Source organism: Octopus sinensis, linkage group LG11 (assembly GCF_006345805.1).
Source record: "Octopus sinensis linkage group LG11, ASM634580v1, whole genome shotgun sequence".
Classification (NCBI taxonomy): Eukaryota; Metazoa; Mollusca; class Cephalopoda; order Octopoda; family Octopodidae; genus Octopus; species Octopus sinensis.
This window is the reverse complement of record NC_043007.1, coordinates 2,089,244-2,111,743: the sequence shown is the minus strand read 5'-3', so window position 1 is coordinate 2,111,743 and position 22,500 is coordinate 2,089,244. Positions and strand designations below refer to the sequence as shown.

General features: G+C 35.7%; 1 protein-coding gene across 3 annotated transcripts in view; it reads right to left on the bottom strand.

Annotated features, from left to right (window-relative positions):
• Nucleotides 1–1,054: 1,054 nt before the first annotated feature.
• Nucleotides 1,055–22,500, bottom strand: part of LOC115217025 (protein MON2 homolog) — a 794,357-nt gene continuing 772,911 nt past the window's right edge. For all 3 annotated transcript variants that reach the window (XM_036507025.1, XM_029786561.2, XM_036507026.1), the window contains 5 exons: nucleotides 20,871–20,931; nucleotides 18,438–18,564; nucleotides 13,696–13,897; nucleotides 7,330–7,412; nucleotides 1,055–1,514 (listed from right to left, as the gene is read on the bottom strand). In XM_036507025.1, coding sequence (XP_036362918.1) covers nucleotides 1,357–1,514; nucleotides 7,330–7,412; nucleotides 13,696–13,897; nucleotides 18,438–18,564; nucleotides 20,871–20,931 — 631 coding nt within the window. In that variant the 3' untranslated portion in view covers nucleotides 1,055–1,356. The remainder of the gene's footprint in view (nucleotides 1,515–7,329; nucleotides 7,413–13,695; nucleotides 13,898–18,437; nucleotides 18,565–20,870; nucleotides 20,932–22,500) is intronic.

Here is a 22,500-nt window from a genome sequence, read left to right as displayed (position 1 = left end):
GTGTTCAATGCACTCATACAGAAATATTTAGACATTACCATGAAATACAGAGATGTCAACACAAACAGCCAACTGCTTCAGTTGAAATTTAAAATATATATCACCCAGAATATCAGGAACAGCGGTCAAACAGAATGACCTTTGACCAAAGGGAAACAAAATATATGAATAACGGTAGTTTACAAAGTGATACACAGCATCACTGTTTCCATAGAGAGCAAAAAATAAAAATAGCTTTTGAATACATGTGTATGTGTATATATAATATACATATGTATATGTAATATATATTTACACAGACAGATTGATAGATGTTTATCTATATGCATACATATGTCTATATATGTACATGTATGTGCATATATGATACGTATTTTATATACATATATAACATACACACACTTTTTAAACAAACCTCAAGAGGTTAAACTAATGTCAACCCTTAACGCAAGAACTGGCATAAGATGTCTCTTTCTGTCTTGTACATACATGAACACATATAGGTATGTATGTATGTATATATATATATATATGTATATATGCAAGTACATACAATACATACATATATATATATATATATAGATATATATATATATATATATTATATATATATATATATATTATATGCACGCATACTACATACATATATATGCAATGTATGTATATATTGTGTATATATATGTATATTAATGAAATATCTACCTATATATCTATCTGCCGATATATGTGTGTATATATATATATACATCCATGTATCCACACATATGGCATATTCATTTGCTTGTATAGGAATATAATCACGTGCATATATATATATATATATATATATGTAAACATATATATATATACACACACACACATATATGTATATGTATAAATCTTTAGGTAAATATATATATGTATGTATGTTTGTATATATATATATATATATATATATATGTGCATGTATGTGTGTGTATATGTAGGATGAGAAGGAAAAGACACTGGAGAAGAAAGAATATGGAATGAGCAAAATAAAGACGTGATGAAATGAGGATTAATAACAACACATATCTCTTATATAGCTGTATGCAAATCCCATGCAATCAATACAGTTAATCCCTTTATTTCCCTGATGTATTCCCACATCAGTTTTTGTCTACTCTTAACAATCAACAGGCTTTTTTTGTTCATTAATCATTGATTCAACTATGTTTACAATATACCCTTCATAGTACCAGATTTTATTTTAATTTTTATTCTAGTTTATTTTTTTTTAGTTTATTTCCATAACTGAAGCAGACTGAGAAGTACTGCTTGCTTGTTAGTTTCTTAGTTTGTTTGCTTACTTCAGCAATGTACACACACAATAGCATATCAACAGGGTACGTTTTGATGGCCTGGTGATGATAATAGATCTTTGTATTCATGAAGGGCTTCTTTGAGGGCTTTGCACACTTGTGGTGAAGAAGAGGTGGTGCATTCCACAAGGGAAGGATAAAGCTGTATCACCTGCTGCCAGACACTGGGTTCCACTGTGGATGAAATAATAAAGACAAAGGTGAATTAAAGCAGAAATTAAATTGGTCAAGCTGGAATCCCAACAATGTCAGTGTATCATGAAAACAAAAAACAAAAATGAAAAACAAAATATGATGAGCTTTAATAAAGTTCAATAAAAATTCAATTTATAAAAAACCAATCTATAAAACAAACAATATGTTAATTAATAAAACACGCTAATTCTAAATCATTATGGTTTATTTTTTGCATGAAATAAATTCTTTCTCTAAAATGATTTTTCCTTCGTTAAATATCCTACTAGAGCTGTGATGGGAAAGGAGTTTGTCGAAAAGTTCATTTCCTAACCACATGCTTTAGAGAAAATCCTGTCGTGTGTTGTGCCGGTGGCACATAAAAGTGCCCACTACACTCTCGGAGTGGTTGGCGTTAAGAAGGGGATCCAGCTGTAGAAACTCTGCCAGATCAGACTGGAGCCTGGTGCAGCCATCTGGTTCGCCAGCCCTCAGTCAAATCGTCCAACCCATGCTAGCATGGAAAGCGGACATTAAACAATGATGATGATGATTATATATATATATATACATGTATGTATGTATATATATACATGTATGTATGTATGTATGTATGTATGTATGTATATATGTATGTATGTATATTTGTGTGTGTATGTGTGTGTATGTATGTATGTATATGTATAAGTTTGTCCCCCTCATCATCACTTGACAACTACTGTTGGTGTGTTTACCACCCCATAACTTAGCGGTTCGGCAAAAGAGACCGATAGAATAAGTCCTGGGCTTACAAAGAATAAATCCTGGGGTCCATTTCTTCAACTAAAGCTGGTGCTCCAGCATGGCCACAGTCAAATGACTGAAACAAGTAAGAGAGTATGGTTGTGTGGTGAAAAGGTTCACTTCACAACTATGTGCTTTCAGTTTCAATCCCACTGTGTGGCACCCTAAGCAAGTCTCTTCTACTACAATCCCAGGCCAACTCAAGCCTCGGGAGTCAATCTTCACGCCCCTGTTGCTCATCAACCAGAGAGGGTTCGCTTATGTCCTCATGACTTAGAAGTTCAGCAAAAGAGACTGACAGAACAAGTATCAGACTTTGAAACAGACAAGAACAGAGGGCGATCCGCTGACTACACTTGTCAAGGTGGTGCTCCAGCATGGCCACTGTCCAAGGACAAAAAATGTAAATGTCTCTACTTAAGTTCTTTTTATTTCATTTTGTTTAATTTTTATTTCATTTTATTCTTTGACCAGGTTATTGAGATTCGAATTAAGTGATTATAAATTTAATTAAATGATTATAAATTTATATGGTATGGCTGTTAATTGAAATAAATGAATCTTTAATGAAATTAACTAAAATTTTGTTAATGATATACTCTACAAATCAATAAAGGTAAATTATGAAGAGTAGTTGCTACCAAAATTATGTCTACACTACTCTCAAATTGGTAAGATTATAAATTCTATAACTAGACATTACCAGGTTATAATAGGTAATGGTGTCATTGAGACCCAAAGGTGTCAGGTAATGCTGAATAAGTGCTATAGACAGACCATAGTTAAGTTCCAGATTTGATGATTTTGCGAATAAGGGGTTCAACGTTGGTCATATGTCAGCATGTGTATATAAGAATTTTTTGCGTAATAAGATAAAAAAAACCAAGGCTGTATAGATATTAGAGCATTTATAGATAGAAGGTCTTACAGCTGTTTCTAGGATATTTATTATATCCCTTCATCAGACACGTTGTGAGAGGATGGTTAAGTCATAGTTAGTTTAGATGTAATACAAAATAGAGAGTGAGGTGGAGGAAAGAAAATAGATGCGAGATATGAATGGGTATTGAAGTTGTAGATCCGTTTTTTAGGTAGAATGGTATCCTCTCACACCGTCTCCGATGAAGGGATATATATATATGTGTGTGTGTGTGTGTGTGTGTGTTTTATGTATGTATGTGTGTGTGTTTTATGCATGTATGTGTGTATCTATGTATGTATGTGTGTGTGTATGTGTGTGTGTATGTATGTGTGGTTATGTATGTGTGTGTGTATGTGTGTGTGTGTGTATGTATGTCCAATTTGTGTACGAGTGTAAACTGAAGAACTGGTTACTATAAAATCATTTTCTAACACTTATTAGAATTATTTGGAGCGTAAGTCTGCAAAAATGGTAAATTCTAAGATTTATAAACCGTTTCTAATGGTGGAACCGAAAGTAGATAAAGCTATAAATAACAGAATGAAGATTATTGGATAAAAATAATCCTTGGATGTAAAAAGCTGAAGACCCTCCATGTGACTCGAACTCACATCTTCTATAAACATATAAACATGACAGACTTTCTACCATTATACCAAAGCAACAGTTTGAAATTTCTCCATCTGTTTTAAAACAGTTATATGTTTTTTCCCCCAAAGTTATTAATTATATAATTTAACCAAAATATGATTTTTCATCTCTTGAAATCAAAATGTGAATCAAGTTTTGTTTCAGATAGAACTTAACCAACACACCACCACAATATATTATTGTCTGTCTTTATCAACTGAAGTGCTGCTTTTTGTATCAGTGTATATATTCTCTATTCTCTGTTTGTTTTAGTTTCTGTCTTTCCAAATCTTCTTTGACTTAATTCCTCACAGCATAAACATTTATTCCATTGTGCAAACTATTTTTCTTTTTTTTTTTTGTATACATGAAACATTAATGTGTCTTTTAAACTTGCAACATCAGTTCATTGTAAACATAAATTTATGGCAGACACAAACTTTAGAAAACATAAGTTCATTGTAGACAGGAGAAGTAAATCATAATCATATTTTGTTTTGTAGTAAAAAAAAAAAAAAAAAAAAATTACTTCTAGATAAGCAGAAAATAAACAATGACAATGTTAAAAAAATAATAATAAATTAAATAAAAATATAATTCAGAACAATGAAAACTGTTAAATCTGAAGACATGTCTGGAAACAGCTTTCTACTGCTTAGCGAATACACTCACTCTCCCTTCCTCTGTAACTCTGTTCTTTGTAGTCCTCACAACAGCAGTTTCAATATTGTGTTTATTTGGAAGAGAGAAGGCTATATAATTCTATTTCACACTCTGATTTGATGTTTATCATGAATGCTTATAACCAAAACTAGTATGATAGGAGAATTTGATTAAATTGGAATTTACAAGTTGGAGAAGATCTAAAACGAAAGAAGCTAAAACAATGAATGAGAATAAAAGAACAGAGAAAACAAGAGATAAAGGATGTAAACCAGTGCAAAAAATTATATTGTTGTGTGTTTTGTTAAGTTCTTACTGAAACAAAAACTTCATTTTAGTTTTATATTTGTAGATGAAATCCTATATCAAGTGACCGCTTGTAAAAGAGCTAGATTCGTTAATACAAACTGTAAGATTCTCCAGCGGGGATACACAAGCATAGAATTTGGTATAGATAAGTGTGCAATATTAGTCACAAGAAGGGGACAGGTAGTCAACAGCAAAGGTGGCGAGCTGGCAGAATCGTTAGCACGCTGGGCGAAATGCTGAGCAGTATTTCGTCTGCCACTATGTTCTGAGTTCAAATTCCGCCGAGGTTGACTTTGCAATTCATCCTTTCGGGGTCGATTAAATAAGTACCAGTTACGTGCTGGGGTCGATGTAATCGACTTAATCTGTTTGTCTGTCCTTGTTTGTCCCCTCTGTGTTTAGCCCCTTGTGGGTAGTAAAGAAATAGGTATTTTGTCTGCCATTATGTTCTGAGTTCAAATTCCGCCGAGGTCGACTTTGCCTTTCATCCTTTCAGTGTTGATTAAATAAGTACCAGTTATACACTGGGGTTGATGTAATCGACTTAATCCGGTTGTCTGCACTTGTTTGTCCTCTCTGAGTTTAGCCCCTTGTGGGTAGTAAAGAAATAGGTATTTCGTCTGTCGTTACGTTCTGAGGTCAAATTCTGCCGAGGTCGACTTTGCCTTTCATCCTTTTGAGGTCAATTAAATAAGTACCAGTTATGCACTGGGGTTGATGTAATCGACTTAATCCGTTTGTCTGTACTTGTTTGTCCCCTCTGTGTTTAGCCCCTTGTGGGTAGTAAAGAAATAGGTAGTCGACAGCGAAGGCATCCAATTACCAGATGGCCAGACATTAAAATCATTGAAAGGAGGAGAGCGCTATAAGTATCTAGGAGTACAATATTCCTACACACATATCACCAAATAAACTCAAAACATATTCTGTATAAAGTTTTGTTTTACATAACCCCTAATGGCTTTTCCTGTCTTTTATGCATCTAATTTTCTACTCATTTGGTCATCTCTTATTTAACCGTTTCAATGCCAGCTCATCTGAAACTGACCCTGGTTTGATATAAACTTCATCTTTCAAAGTAATTTAAATGGAAACCTTTCATCAAAATTTCATGCTAATTTTGTGTTCCAAACACCAGCTTCATAATGATAAAGTAATTTTACAAAATTGTTCATTACTTTCAAAATTAATTAAAACAAAGGCAAAGTATTTTGACAGAAATACGTTAATAAACAAGTTAAAATATTCAGGAATCCTTGACAGTCAGTGTTAACCTTAGGGCCAATACAGTTTGGCACTAGTGTTATCACTGGTTTTGCTATCGGGATGGAAAAGGCCACAACAGATGCAACAAGGCATCTCATCAGAATTCCACCAATTCACTGCCTTTGATTGGTAAATTTCTGTTGACCCCAAAAGGATAAAAGCAAATTTGACCTCAGAAAGATTAGGGCCACATAGAGTCAGAATAAATACTACAGGACATTCATCTGGTTTTTTTTTGGTGATTAAAAAAAATAATTTAAAAAAAAATTTTTTAATAATTTATATTCAGAATTTAAGCAAAGTAAAAACAGAATTTAAAATTTTCAAAACTTACAGAAAAAAATGAAACAGAAAGAAAAGAGTTTTTTAACTTCACCATCAAATATTTTGTATCAAATTTTAAAAACATAAAATCATGTGAATTTAAATTTTTAAGAATACAAAAATAAATGAGTAGCATTTGATAGTTTGGTATGTATGCATATATATATATATATATATACACACACACACACACACATATATATATATATATACACACACACATATATATATACACATATACATATATATATATATACTCTTTTACTTGTTTCAGTCATTTGACTATGGCCATGCTGGAGCACCGCCTTTAATCGAGCAATTCGCCCCAGGACTTATTCTTTTGTAAGCCCAGTACTTATTCTATCGGTCTCTTTTGCCGAACCGCTAAGTAACGGGGACGTAAACACATCAGCATTGGTTGTCAAGCAATGCTAGGGGGACAAACACAGACACACAAACACACATATATATATATATACATATATACGACAGGTTTCTTTCAGTTTCCATCTACCAAATCCACTCACAAGGCTTTGATCAGCCCAAGGCTATAGTAGAAGACACTTGCCCAAGGTGCTACGCAGTGGGACTGAACCCGGAACCATGTGGTTGGTAAACAAGCTACTTACTACACAGCCAATCCTGCGCCTATAATATATACATGTATGTATGTATGTATGTATACATATATATATACATATATATACACATATATATACATATATATATATATATATATATATATATATATATATATATAAGACACCTGTTGTTATTCTTGTTATTTGTATTTGTAATTGAGTAACATTTTCTCTGTCTTCTTGTTTTTCTCATTAAACACACACACACCTACATGCATATACAAATACATAAACGTACAGATATCAGGTTGTTATCAAAATAGAGTGTAGTTCTTACCATTGTTTGGGGAAGCTTTCTTTAGACTTAATAGCAAAGTCGTTATGGCCTTCAGAACAGAAGCAATTTCAGCTAAACGGGGTCTGAGAAAAAGAGAAATAAAATCATTTAGAAAATGGAATCTTTGAATGTTCCTCACATAATTAAACTTGAATCTGAAAACTGAGAAATTTTAAAGATCCGTGATAAACAGGATTAATTAATTCTTTGTCACCAAATTTCTGTAGAAATACACAGTTCTTGGATAGGATGAATGTTTGTAATTTAGCCCCGGGAGACATCATCTCCAGCTGGCTATACGACACGATCTGTGTCCTTATATTTTCAAACAAGGAAATCTAGCACCCCCACAGATATTGTTTTGAGCTAAGTGGGGGTGCTAGTCAACTTTGTCTTTCATCCTTTCGGGGTCGATAAATTAAATACCAGTACTGGGGTCAATGTGATTAATTGTCCACTCCCCACCACTCTCCACAAAAAATCCAGTCCTTGTGCCTATAGTGGAAAGGATTATTATTATTGTTGTTGTTGTTATCATTATTTAGGTGGAAAGTTGCATTTCAACTGTTGCTACATTCTGAGTTCAAATTCCAGCAAAGTCTACTTTGCCTTTCATTCTTTTGGGGTTGATAAAATAAGCACCAATTGAAAACTGGGACTAATGTACTAGACTGACTCCCTGCCACAAAATTTAGGTCTATATTATTATTAGTATTATTGTTGTTGTTGAGTGAGAGAGCAGTGCATGTCATCAAAGTGACACTGGGGTACAAATATACGAAGCCCAGTATACCCATCATAACTACCCGTCTGATAAAGGTACACCAGGCACATGCATCACAACCATATGTGCATGACATGGTGATCTCATATCAAGATAAACAGCACATGAACTTGCAGGTGGGGCCCAGTTAGAATTTTCTTCTGGTCGAGTAACCCATCCCGCTCTAAAGGTCCCTGAATAAGGGTTGTTTAAGGATGCTTCCAGAAATGAATTATCCAAACTCCAAAGAATCCCTCTCAACACATAGCTATGATGCTCCCCCACTACATCTGCTCATGGTCAGAGATGCACATATTGTCAGCCACTAAGGGACATGCTCAACTTGTTAAGGTCAAACAACTGACAAGCAAATCTGTGGTATTAAGCAGAATATTTGCTGTAGCCCATCTTTTATACCAAAACAAAACAATGTACATGATAACACTTCCAATCAGTTAAGATCAGAAGCCATAAGAGCCACTACCTAGTACTGCATCAGGGCATTTATTATTATTATTATTATTATTATCATTATTACTATTTATTATTTATTATCATTATCATTATTATTATTTATTGTCATTATCATTATTTATTATTATTATTTTTTTTTTTATCATTATTTTTTTTAATCATTATTATTTATTATCATTATTATTATTATTTATTATTTATTATCATTATCATTATTTATTACTATTATTATTATTATTATTTATTTATTTTCATTATTTTTATTATTATTATTGTTGTTGCTGTTATTATCATTTTCTTAATTTTCCAAAAGATATCCTTATATCAGTTTTCAAAGGTCGCATGCATTTGTATATATTATTTGCATAATTGTGTATTAACAAGAATTCTTAGAGCTGGCATGTTACAGCTTAATGTCTTTAATAAACAGCAACCATTAAACCGAGACTTGAGTCAAGAAATAAGAACATTAACCGAATAATCTATGGGGCATCACAAACCCCACTGCCAAATGTAATCTTATTTCAGATATTTCTGACAAACTTTCCATAATATGTTCTTATATAATTTGTCTTGAGGGAAATCAGTGTCAAAGACAGCCATAATATGGTTCCAACCAGGAATTGTAAACCAGTGAACAAGCTTTGTCAACTGCTACATTTAGAAAAATGGCTTCACCACTGAGCAAATACATATGTATGCACACATATATATATATATATATATATATATATATTTGAGTAGTTGAATGAATTATCTTATTAAGGATAATTCGAAAGATAACCGATACCTGGGTAGCAAATTCACATCAGAAAGAACATGGTTGAAGCTATGTCCCTAGGGCATAGACTATGTGTCTTCGTGCGGAAATTTGTATGTTTATGTTAAAATTATATGTATATGAAAGAATGGAGTTGAACGACTAGTTAACAAATATCCTTTATTCTCGACATATGTTTCGAAGGCTGCATATTCCTAATTCCCAAGGATGTACTCCTTATTCCTTCGGAATTAGGAATATGCAGCCTTCGAAACATATGTCGAGAATAAAGGATATTTGTTAACTAGTCGTTCAACTCCATTCTTTCATATATATATATATATATATATATATATATGTGTGTGTGTGTGTGTAGACCTGTTTCTATACTACCCACAAGGGGCTAAACACAGAGAAGACAAACAAGGACAGATACACGGATTAAGTCGATTATATCGTCCCCCCAGTGCGTAACTGGTACTTATTTAATCAACCCCGAAAGGATGAAAGGCAAAGTTGACCTCGGCGAAATTTGAACTTAGAATGTAGCGACAGACGAAATACCGCTAAGCATTTCGCCCGGTGTGCTAACGATTCTGCCAGCTCAGACCAAAAGTGAACATATGCCACTATGTGTATATATAAAAAAAAAATAAAAATAAAACAATGGAACAAGAACGTAACAGGTGACAACCATACATCCAGACAGTTAGATGATGTGAAGAAGAACAGGAAAAAACAAGAAAGAACGGGTCATTCGGAGCCTTCTATCATCAGTCTAGTTCCAGATTATTCCTGCAGTTTCAGCCTCAACTGACAATAGAAGGCTCCGAATAAACCGTCCTTGTTTTTTCCTGCCCTTCTTTGTATTGTCTAACTGTCCAGATGTTTTGTTGTATCCTGTTACGTTTTGTTCCATTTTTTATTTTGTTCATATATATATATATATATATATATATATATAAAATTCCAAGAGATTTGGAGGTTGTGAATCCAACCAACTAAGGGATAATATCTACCCAATATACTGCTGGTAAAATACCCAATTATTAATACACAAGTGTAAGAAACTATTCTACTTTCTATGTTCTACTTTATATATTTTAATAATTACTGGTATTTTTTATATCTGTAAAGCATAATCTGTCATACATGTATGTATATTATTATAAATAATATTTTAAAAATAAATAAATATGTCTCAAAGTTAATGAATACCACCTTTGATCCCCTCCATTTTCTTATTGCTTTGTATATATATATATATATATATATATATATATATATATATCATCATCATCATCATCATCGTTTAACGTCCGCTTTCCATGCTAGCATGGCTTGGATGATTTGACTGAGGTCTGGCGAACCAGATGGCTGCACCATACTCCAATCTGGTCTGGCAGAGTTTCTACAGCTGGATGCCCTTCTTAACGCCAACCACTCCGAGAGTGTAGTGGGTGCTTTTATGTGCCACCGGCACAAGGGCTAGTCAGGTGGTACTGGCAATGGCCACGAGACATACATTGTGTTTGTGTGAAGGGCTGATAATGTTTGAGTAAGAGAGCACCAGAAAGCATTAATTAACGTGAAACCATTCTTGAGCATTTGGAAAATCTTTGACAAATTTCAGAAAATTTATGAAGAATTTTGAAATATAACTTTGTCGTTTGGAATATAACTTGATTTGATATTTCGATGAAAGGTTGTAATTTAGATTTCTTTCAAATAGGAATTGGTATCATAGAACCAACGTTTGTTCCAGATGGATTTGAGTGTGAGTGAGTGTGTGTGTGTGTGTGTGTGTGTGTGTAATTGTTGCAAATATTGGTGCAAAGCAAGTAATTTTAGGGGAAGGAGGTTTGTTAATTACAGTGGATCTCAGTAGTTGGCTTATACTTTATTTATCAACCAGAAGCAAAGTCAACCTTGATGGAGGAGATCTCCTCAGTGACCAAAGGGCAAATCTACCAGGCCGTCGTCCGTGCTATCCTCCTCCATGGTTGTGAAACATGGCCTATGAGGGTAGTCGATCAGCGAAGGCTGGAGGTGTTCAAGAATGACTGTCTCCACCGCATTCTTCGCTGCCGACCCATTGATCAGGTTCCTACAGCTGGTCTTCATCATCGCCTGAATCTCCGGCCCCTCCCTTCGGTGCTTCAATAACAGAGCTTAAGGTGGTTCAGTCAAGTGGCCTGGCGTCCAGAGGGTGAGCTGATTCACGATATTCTCCTCCCACCTCCTCTTCCCAGCTGGCACAAACGCACGGGTGGGCAGCTGAAGACCTGGGCAACGACAATAAAGGAGGACCCCTCCGAATTCTCAGATCCGCAGGTGGTCGGTCTACGCAGATGGAACCACGAATGACTTGCTATCTCCAGTGACATCGCATGGGACTGTCAAGCGTGGGCCGCCATGGTCCGAGAAGCCGTTAGGACCAGAGAAGAAGCCGGCTCAACCCGCCCTGGGTAAACGCTGTCACAAAAGTACAAGTACAACCCTGATAGGATTTGAACTTAGAATGTAAAGAGCTGGAAGAAATATTGTTAGATATTTTGAGTGATGGTGCAACAATTCTTCGAGTCCATAGCCATAATAATGATGATGTCAACAATGACGATGAAAATAATAATAATAATAATAACAATAGCAACAACAACAGAAATAACAGGTTCAAGAATGGCTTGATATACATAAGGATATTTCACAAGGAGAAAGATTTATATTTCTATCTTGTCTGCAATCATTGGTATGGCTATGAAGTTCGGTGTATACATGCATAAGTGATCATCGTCAGCTGCCGTGCATTGTATATAAAGTGTTAAGAAATTCGCCTTTGAAGCAAAACAGACAATAATAAGATTCTGTAATTTGATCTCAAGTCGGAACTAGTATTGGACATTCACACGTGAATTTGCAGCAGTGTAAATTCGAGGAATGGGTCATACATACTTCGACAGTATTTAATGGATGACGAAGAATATTTTATCTGAATCTGAATTCCGACACCAGTAAAACATTCATAAATTTAAGCTCTGCCAACATCAAAAACAGATTTCTTCGGCTCACATCTACCGAAGCTATCCCACCAAGTGTGATAAACTTCAAATACAATATTAGAAGATGAAAAGAGAAAAATGCAAGGAATAAGGAAAAATCTCTTGACAGTTTTGTTGTCAAGGGACATTTACAAAATCTAAGATAAGTTCAATGGAAAGTTTTGGAAGGTATTCTGAAATGAAAAGAAAACCAATTTTTGTCTTGTACATGCAAGCAAAAATAAAACATCACAATGTCAATAGAAAATATCTATTATTTATGATGAATGTGTTGTTTTCTTGTTAAGGATTACAAATGGCTGACATATTTTTCTTTGGTAGAGAGATAAGAAAAACAAAAGATAAGAATTTAATTCTTTTTTGGGGGTTTCTTTTATCTATTGTTTTTTTAGATGATGTTTATGGACAAGAAGACCATTCAAATGCTGCTAATCATATTTTCTGATATTTTAGAATTGTCTGTTGAAGCCACATCTTAAGTCATCAAATAAAGAACATCCTTCTTCAGTTTATAATTGAACTGGCATTTACAATTAATATTTTAAGACAGCCAAAAAAAAAAAAGAGAAGGGAAAAAATGTACTGATAGATCATTTGTTTAATATCTGTTCTCCTATACTGGCTTGGATGGGAATTGATCTTGAGACAGAATTTTATGGCTGGATGCTTTACCTGTCAGCATCTCTCACCCATTTCAAGTAAAGTATTTTCTTTTTCTTTGTTATACTCCACAGATTTTCAAAAGCACCGAACAACTGGTCATAAAGTCAATGAGTGATGTCATCATTAACACTGCTTCACTCAAATGGGGACAAATGAAATATCAACATTCATACACACATCATCATCATCATCATTTAACGTCCGTCTTCCATGTTGGCATGGGTTAGAGAGGTTGGCAGGAGATGGCCAGGTAGAAGACTACACAAGGCTGCTGTGTCTGTTTTGGCGTGGTTTTTATGGCTGGATACCCTTCCTAACACCAACCACCCTGTAGAGTGAACTGAGCACATTCTACATGGCACCAGCACAGGTGAGGTCAGTTTTAGCATGGTTTTTACAGATGGATGCCCTTCCAAATTCCAACTAATTCACAGTGTGGACTGGATGCTAGGCTCACCAAGTAACTTACAAGACAATCACACACAAATGTAAATGCTACTAACATTACTTCTACCACCATCTTAAAAAAAAAAACACTGGGATTTCTCATTGGATAATGTAGTCCTTGGTACACTGGGGCTGAAATATGGCATGCTGTTAAACGAAGGTTTGTCCGTTCAGGGCCTTCTCCTCCTACTACTACTCACCTTGGTAAAGGACACTTTCCACTGAGACGTTCATCTTCAACATAGTTTTTCACGACTTCTTGACATCGTTGCAACAGGGACTGTACGGCCATCTTAGTTAGTGAGCCTTCGTTAGCAGTGCGAGTAATGAAAGAAAACTGCAGCAGAGTTTCAAAGCAAGCCTTCGCGAACTCCTCCCTGAGTTTGCGACTGGATTCGGTGTCTGAAAAAATACAAAATGTGGAAACTAGAATTATATAAATCATCATTGTCATCATCGTTTAATGTCCATCTTCCATGCATGCATGAGTAGGATGGTTCACAGAAGCTGGTCAGGTAGAAAAACTACCCTGTGCTGCTCTGTCTGTTTTGGCAAAAATTTTACAGCTGGATGCCCTTCCTAAAACCAACCATTCTGCAGAGTGGACTCAGTGCTTTTTACATGGCACTAACACAGGTGAGGTGATTATTGGCATGATTTTCACAACTGGATGCCCTTCCAAATGCCAACCACTTTACAGAGTGGACTTGATGCTTTTAATGTGGCACCAGCACTGGCTGGGTCACCGAGTAACTCACAGGACAAGTAATTATGAGTAGAGAGGAACTCATATCAGAGGATGAAAGGTCAGAGGGTGACAAAGAGACAGAGAGGCAGAAACAGGTGTTTGCTATAACAGAGAGGGCGTTGGAGGAGGTGATCCAGTATCAGATGATGAAAGGTTAGAGTGTGACAGAGAAATAGGTGTCTTGCTATAGAAGAGGTACATGGTTACTCAGTGAGGGAGGAGGGAGAGAGAGGGAGTAAGAATGAGGGCAGAAACAGATGCAAAGAAGGGGATTGAAAGACAATGAAGGCAGCAAGCTGGTAGAAACGTTAGTATGCCAAGTGAAATGCCAAGCGGTGTTTCGTCTGCCGTTACATTCTAAGTTCAAATTCCGCTGAGGTCAACTTTGCCTTTCATCCTTTCGGGGTCGATAAATTAAGTACCAATTATGCACTGGGGTGGATGTGATCGACTTAATCCCTTTATCTGTTCTTGTTTGTCCCCTCTATGTTTAGCCCCTTGTGGGCAATAAAGAAATAAGAAATAGATGTACTGCTGTAGAGGAGATACCTGGCTACCCAGCCAAAAGGAAGAGCAATGGAAGAGAGGAAGAGAGAGTAGAAAAGTGTAAAAGTGTAAGAGAGAGCAAAAAAGATGAAGGTTGCAAAATGCGTGGTCAGCTGTGGCCATGGAAGCGCAAGTAGAGAATGGGGATTGCAGTGATTGGCGAAAACCTGGGTTGAGGGCAGTGAGGGCAAGGAAGGGGATTGGAAGACAATGATGGTTTATGAAGAGGAAATGTGAGAAAGAGAAAGATGTTGTTTAGAAGAGGAGATGAAGTTGGGTCTCTTGAAGTTTTGCTGATGGGGGTGGATCAAAAGTGCAAAAGATTGTTTTAACTGGCATGTCACACTTCTTGAGAAATGTATTGCTGTTGAGAGAATAATTACCCTCACCCAACCCTCATATAAATAATTTTTAGTTAGTTAGTTAGTTAGTTAATTTTTTGGCTCAAAAAGCAAAAAGCAAGGCCATGTAGGGGGACATGGAGTTATGTACAGGGTGGTGTTCATGTAAAGAGTCAGGCCACTTGAGGTCAAGGGTTTTATTTCTACATAACTTCATTTGATTTCGTAAATAAACAATCTGGTGTGTTTATTTTAATGGCCTGTCAACGTTTACAGTCAATTTCTTTGCCCTAGGTGTCAAGAAGACACCCAGCAAGAAATGGAAACAAAACTGAAAGAAAACTTAAAGAAAAAGAAAAACTTAATAATGATAATAATAATAATGATAATTTTTAATGTAAACTTTTCGTTGTCAAAGAAATAGATGAATTATTTCTTGAAAAATATAGCATCTGATTAATTTTTGCTGTAGCTTAATTATTTTGTATAACATTTAATTATGTTATTATTATGTTTATTGATTGTCTATACAAATCTATAATTATTGACTTTTGGAGAGATCCATAATTTAAACATTTTAACAAAAGATGGAAATCAATCAAGTGACGAAGAATTTCTTTCCTTATCATACTAATACAGAGAAGTTCAGGTTGAAGTGATCAATACGCTGATTTTGATGATGGTGATGGTGGTGGTGGTTGTGGCAGGGGTGATGGTAGTTTGTAATGATAGTGTCTGCGATGGAGTGATGATGATGGTGGTGGTGGTGGTGGGGTGATGGTAGTTTGTGATGAAGTGATGATGGTGGTGGTGGTGGTGGTAGTTTGTAATGATAGTGTTTGTGATGAAGTAATGATGATGATGGTGGTGGTGGTGGTGATGTAATAGTTTGAAGTTTTGATGATAATGATGAGGTAGCGGAGGGGGAAGGGAGAAAGGGGTAGGAAGAGGAAGAACTCGATAATGGTGTCCGGGTTAGTAATAGACTTTGTAGCTATGATGATGATGATGATTGTGATGATGTGGTTGTTAAAGGCAATGATGATGATGGTGATGCGGTTGTTAAAGACGATTATGATGATGATGATGATGATGGTGATTATGATGATGGTGATGTGGTTGTTAAAGACAATAATGATGGTGATGATGGTGGTGATGATGATGATGATGGTGATGCGGTTGTTAAAGACGATTATGATGGTGATGATGATGATGATTGTGATGATGGTGATGTGGTTGTTAAAGATGATGATGATGATGATGATGATGATGGTGGTGACGATGATGGTGATGATGATGATGATGATGATGTGGTTGTTAAAGACAATGATGATGATGGTGATGATAAAATCGTATTTCTCAGCTCCATGTAGATGAGTTTGACCGCCAGCAAGAAGTAGCAGATATGTTACGCGAATTCCTAACTTCTTTGCAACTAAAGTTGGATAATGAATGGAAGTTGCAAAGTTTAATAGAGGAAGGTGTCGAGAAGAACTACAAGCTACAAAACAACACAAACACACAATGAACATCTATAAAACAAGACTAAGCAACAACAACAACAACAACAACAACATTAACCATACCATATGTATTTCCCAATGGACACACAGACAGATGCTTAAACACCTACAACTAAGACACCTAATATTATTAATGGAAGCAGTAAACTTCATTGCAAAGTTGGAGCAGGTGATATGAAGAAAGTGAGAGGATAGGGAGATGAGATAAGGAGAGAGAGAGAGAGAGAAGAAGAAGAGAGAGAGAGTGAGAATGAGAGAGGGAGAGCTCTCTGGAATTTGCTTATTGTTTGAGGTGCAAACATTGTTAAATTGTCCAGAAATTTGCCTGGCATTCATGAGGTCTTAAACTTGGCTGACCTTTGTGAACAATTAGGAATTTTGCTTATAACCCGAATTGCAAATGTGGTCAAACGGGTGGGCGGTTTGCTCGGCATTTACCGGGCCTTGAGTTCAATCTCACTGTACACCAACTTCAACAAGTACCTTCTACTATGGCCGTAAATCAACTCAAATCATCATCATCATCATCGTTTAACGTCCGTTTTCCATGCTGGCATGGGTTAGATGATTTGACCGGGGTCTGGGAAGCCAGGAAGCTGCACCAGGCTGCAGTCTGATCTGGCAGTGTTTCTACAACTGGATGCCCTTCCTAACGCCGAGAGTAAAATTAGGCAGATGCAGAAATGTGCAAGGTTTAAATTCTGACAATGAAGCAACAGGATTAAATTCTACAAGGCCCTTCATCCGGTGCTCTACTAATTCTGCCTTCCATTAATCTAATAATAATTTATGATAATCTTTTAACTTTCTCATTGTTAAATTTGTGCTGACATGCACTACCTTTGTTTCAAATAATGTAGAGCTTAGAGTAAAGATTGTTTGCCAACATAACCTGGCAGTCCTGGTTTAGGACGAATTGCTGTAATTTAGCCCCAGCAACAGGACTTAGGAGTAAAGATTATTTGCTAACATAACATGGCAGTCCTGGTTTAGGACGAATGTTGCTGCAATTTAGCCCCAAGAGACATCGTCTCCAGCTGGCTATATGACACGATCTGTGTCCTTATATTTTCGAACAAGGGAGACGATGTCTCCTGCGGCTAAATTACAGTAACATTTGTCCTAAACCAGGACTGCCATGTTATGCTGGCAAACAATCTTTACTACAACAATAATACAGTTTCTAATTTTGGTGCAAGGCCAGCAATTCTATCAGCCTCCCTCACCCTCCCCAGGATGAAAGGCAAAGTCAACCCTGGCAGCATTTGAACTCGGAATGTAAAGTCTGAAGAAATGCTGCTAAGCATTTTGTCTGGTGCAATAATAATTCTGCCAAGCTCACCATTTCGCTACTGTTACAAGGAGAAGGAAGAGGAAGAGGGGGGAAGAAGAGGAGGAGGAAGATGATGATGATGAGGAGGAGGAGGAAAATGATGATGATGAGGAAGATGAGGTGGAGGAGGAGAAAGAAGAAAAGGAAGAGGAAGTCGATGATGAGGGGGAGGTGGAAGATGATGATGAGGAGGAGGAGGGGTTATTTGCATGTTATTTCCTAAGTTACAAAGTAATTCAATCTCAAAACCGTCAAACAATAACCAAATGCCATAAAAGTCCTGCAGTGTTTGAGGAGTTCCATATGCACTTTATGCAAAATGAAAATTTATTTACAACAAAAAAAAAAAATACACAAAAAGGAAAACAAAATAAAAATATTCTCTACTTGAAGCATTTTGAGAAAAAAACGAATTCTTCCTTATTTTGGTGTATATTTAGAAATGCCTTACCGATAAAGGAATCAGAAGTAGCTGAGTGGATGGAACCTTTATTAAGAATATCCATGATCTTCATGACAAAATCTTTGGGCATTGTTCCAGCGAACGGAAGAACGTCATCTCTAATGACTTGAACAACCTAAAGCAAGAAAAAAACAAACAAACAAAAGAAAGAAATTAAAGACAACCATTTAAAACAAAATCATGAACACACACACACACAAAAAAAAGTTTTTTTCTTTTTTTTTTTTTGCAGGCTCTTTTCATCTGCCGTTTTGTATTTATTTCTGCAAAATTCTTGATATGAAACCAAGTGTTGAAACAGATGTTCCTCATCTTTGATTGGGTTATTTTGCCCCCAAAAAAACAAACAAAAACCCCCATATGCATTGGTCTTATTTCAAATCTTTTTATTTCAACTGTTATTATTATTATTCAAGTAGTTAGTTAATTAACAAATTAACTAAACGAGCGCTTGATTTAATAATTTGATCAATCGATTGAGCGATCAATTGGTTTGTCAGACTTCTTTCATCACCATTTAAATTTCATTCATGTTTTCATTTTTCCAAGATGTTTGAAAAACAATTAAATTGATTACATAATTAAAAACAATATTTCTCAAGCACAATGTAATTATAATATTCAATGTTTCCCTACTGCCCTCGTCTATCTTCTAAAAGCCTCCATCATTGCCCTGAAACATAGATAATAAAAGATAAGATCAAATAATTTTTATTCTTTTACTTGTTTCAGTCATTTGGCACAGCCATGCTGGAGCACCACCTTTAGTCGAGCAAATCGACCCCAGGACTTATTCTTTGTAAGCCTAGTAATGTACTATTCTATTGGTCTCTTTTGCCGAACCGCTAAATTACAGGGACGTAAACACACCAGCATCGGTTGTCAACCAATGTTTTGGAGACAAACACAGACACACAAACACACATATACATACATACATATGTATATACATATATGTGTGTGTGTATATGTATGTATATATGTATGTACATATGTGTATGTAAATGCATATATACATACATACATATGTATGTGAGTCCCTTGGTCTTAACTTCAATAGTTGCAATGAACAACACCAGCACACAGGTGGTATTGTTTGTTTCCAATCACCTGTGAAAATATGCCCAGCCATGCAGAACTATTTACCTTGCTTGGAAATTGGTGAGGGGAAAAGAAAGCAGGTGAAGGTAATCTAATCTCCCTCAATAAATTTTGTCCGACCCATGCAGGCAGGGAAAAGAGAGTTAAGTCCAGAAGTGGATGTCTTGCAAACAACTTGCACATGCAAGTGCTACCAGTCAAAAACTCCGCATATCGGAAGCCAGCAAGAGAATGCGCACCGTTTCGGGGCCTATGTCTTGACGGCATCAACACGCACCGGACCCCCTCACTGATATGAGGCCTCGCTTGCTAGATCAGCTGGTTATCAAATAAAACTCAATATTCTCCTAGCCATCACTCATCGTCTCTTTTTAACCAAATCCAATGGCTAGCCTTCCCCACTGTAGTTTGGATATTGGTCATGGTATATCCGACCCATGCAGGCATGGGAAAGAGAGTTAAGTCCAGAAGTGGACTAGTATTGTATTTATCAACTTTAAAAAGATGAACAGTAAATCAATCAGATTCAAACTCACACATACACAAACACATATATACATACACTCACATACACATACATACAAATACACACATACATATGGTGGCTGTCAATGAGATTTCAAGCATAAACATTTTCCTTTTATTGCAATCATACGCCTTATATGGTTGAAGTATGTTAGATTCTCAACTGCTGCAGACCCTTGGAATGGCTACGTATTCTTGATGTTAAATAGTGTAGAATTTGGTCAAGGACTTCACCTGCAGCGACTCTGCACTTGCGCATTTGTCTAAAACCAGTCGGTCAGATGAACACACCTTTGAACACAAAGGACAGAAGCCCTCAGGTGGAAATAAATGGAATTCCTTAATCAACCAATCGCATATATGCAATTATGCAATATAAATGCATATATTTATATATATACACACACACACACATGTACATACAAGTATACATATATATATTCACATATATATATCTACATGACTATATACATATACATGTGTATAAATATATATATATAAATATATTTATATAAATACATATATATATATATATACATATATATACATACATATATGTATGTATATATATATATGCATACACATACACATATGTACATACATATATACATACATATATACACACACATATATATACATGAATATATACATATATATATATATATAAATATATACATATATATATACATACATATACACACACACTCACTCACACATGAAAGAATACATATCAAAACCACTTTCTAAAATTTGTTGCATTTTTCTTTACTTTTTGGTAGCAATACGAATACCAACCTTGCAATCGACCGTTTCATCTCTTTGGAAATCTTCTATTGACAGAGTAGGAAGAGAGGGGCTGAAAAATAAAAGAACAACAAAAACATAAGTAATAATGCACGCACACACACACACATCATCATCATCATATATATATGTGTCATGATGATGATGATGACACACACATATATATATATATAAATGAAATACAGTCTAGTAACTCATAATTTTACCCTTTTATTTTTTGTGTCCCTAAAACATATTCAGTTATCAAATATACAAACGTGTAACCTGCATACTTTGTGTCAACAGATGCACGTTATGAGCCGTTTGCTATAAACATGAAGACATAACTGTTCCAAAACAAAATTGAAAAGTTTGTTCTGAAAACTCCTCGTGGCCTGCCTTATCTAAATGTGGTTTCCAAATGGAAATATTCTGGATTTTAGTGAGTTTATTTGTCTGTTTGAAAAGCAGATTTCATTCTTGCATCAAAAGAATTTTATGTTTGGTTTAAGTCTTAGTGAAGCTGGTTGTTTCTGGTCAAAATATTTTACCTGTTTTGCATTCAAACTGGCCAGATCAGGCCTGACACCAACCTCATAGCATTAAAGGAAAGAAAATAAAAATCACATCATCAAGATCTGAAACTGGCGGTGTTATGGAGGCTAAAGCCAGTTCTGAGGATCAGAGACCAAGCAGTAGTTAGCACATCTGTGGGCTACAGGCTGGAACACTTTATATCAACCAGTCAGGTGGTTCTTTGCTGGATGTGGTCTCAGATGTCTGTGTATGCAAGTAGAAGCAGCATCTTTGTAGACAACATCCAGAAAGCAGATGTGGGGATATTCCTCTGCCGTGGGCCTCACCTAAGCTTTGTAAAGAGTGAATAATTGCAGGGCCTGAAATATCTTCTGGCCTTGAAAAAAAGGGTCAGTTATTGAGATATAGTCCTATGTTAAGGATTTCATGGTTCTGCACATTTTAATAATATATTTGTGATATTAATAATGGATCTTACAGTTGGGTGCCTTTTCTAAGCCTAATTATTAAACATAGAATTCTCTTTGAGATTTTAGAATACTGGGCACATTTTTCAACACTCAATCCACTGATGAAGCCTGCACATAACCCTTTGACCTGATAGAAATAGCAACCAAGTGTCCCACAAATAACATCTTATTGTCATTAGATAATGGGTATCATGTTCTCTGAACCCAGGAAAAAGATAGGATGGGTGGCTGAAAAGTCTTTCATTACATAAACAATATATACTAAAAAGAAGGCAACAAGCTGGCAGAAATGTTAGCACGCCGGGCAAAATGCTTAGTGGTATTTCATCTGTCTTTACATTCTAAGTTCAAATTCTGCCGAGGTCAATTTTGCCTTTCATCCTTTCGGGGTCGATAAATTAAGTACCTATTTCTTTATTGCCCACAAGGCGCTAAACATAGAGGGGACAAACAAGGACAGACATAGGTATTAAGTCGATTATATCGACCCCAGTGCGTAACTGGTACTTATTTAATCGACCCTGAAAGGATGAAAGGTAAAGTCGACCTCGGTGGAATTTGAACTCACAACGTAACGGCAGACGAAATACTGCTAAGCATTTTGCCCGGCGTGCTAACGTTTCTGCCAGCTCACC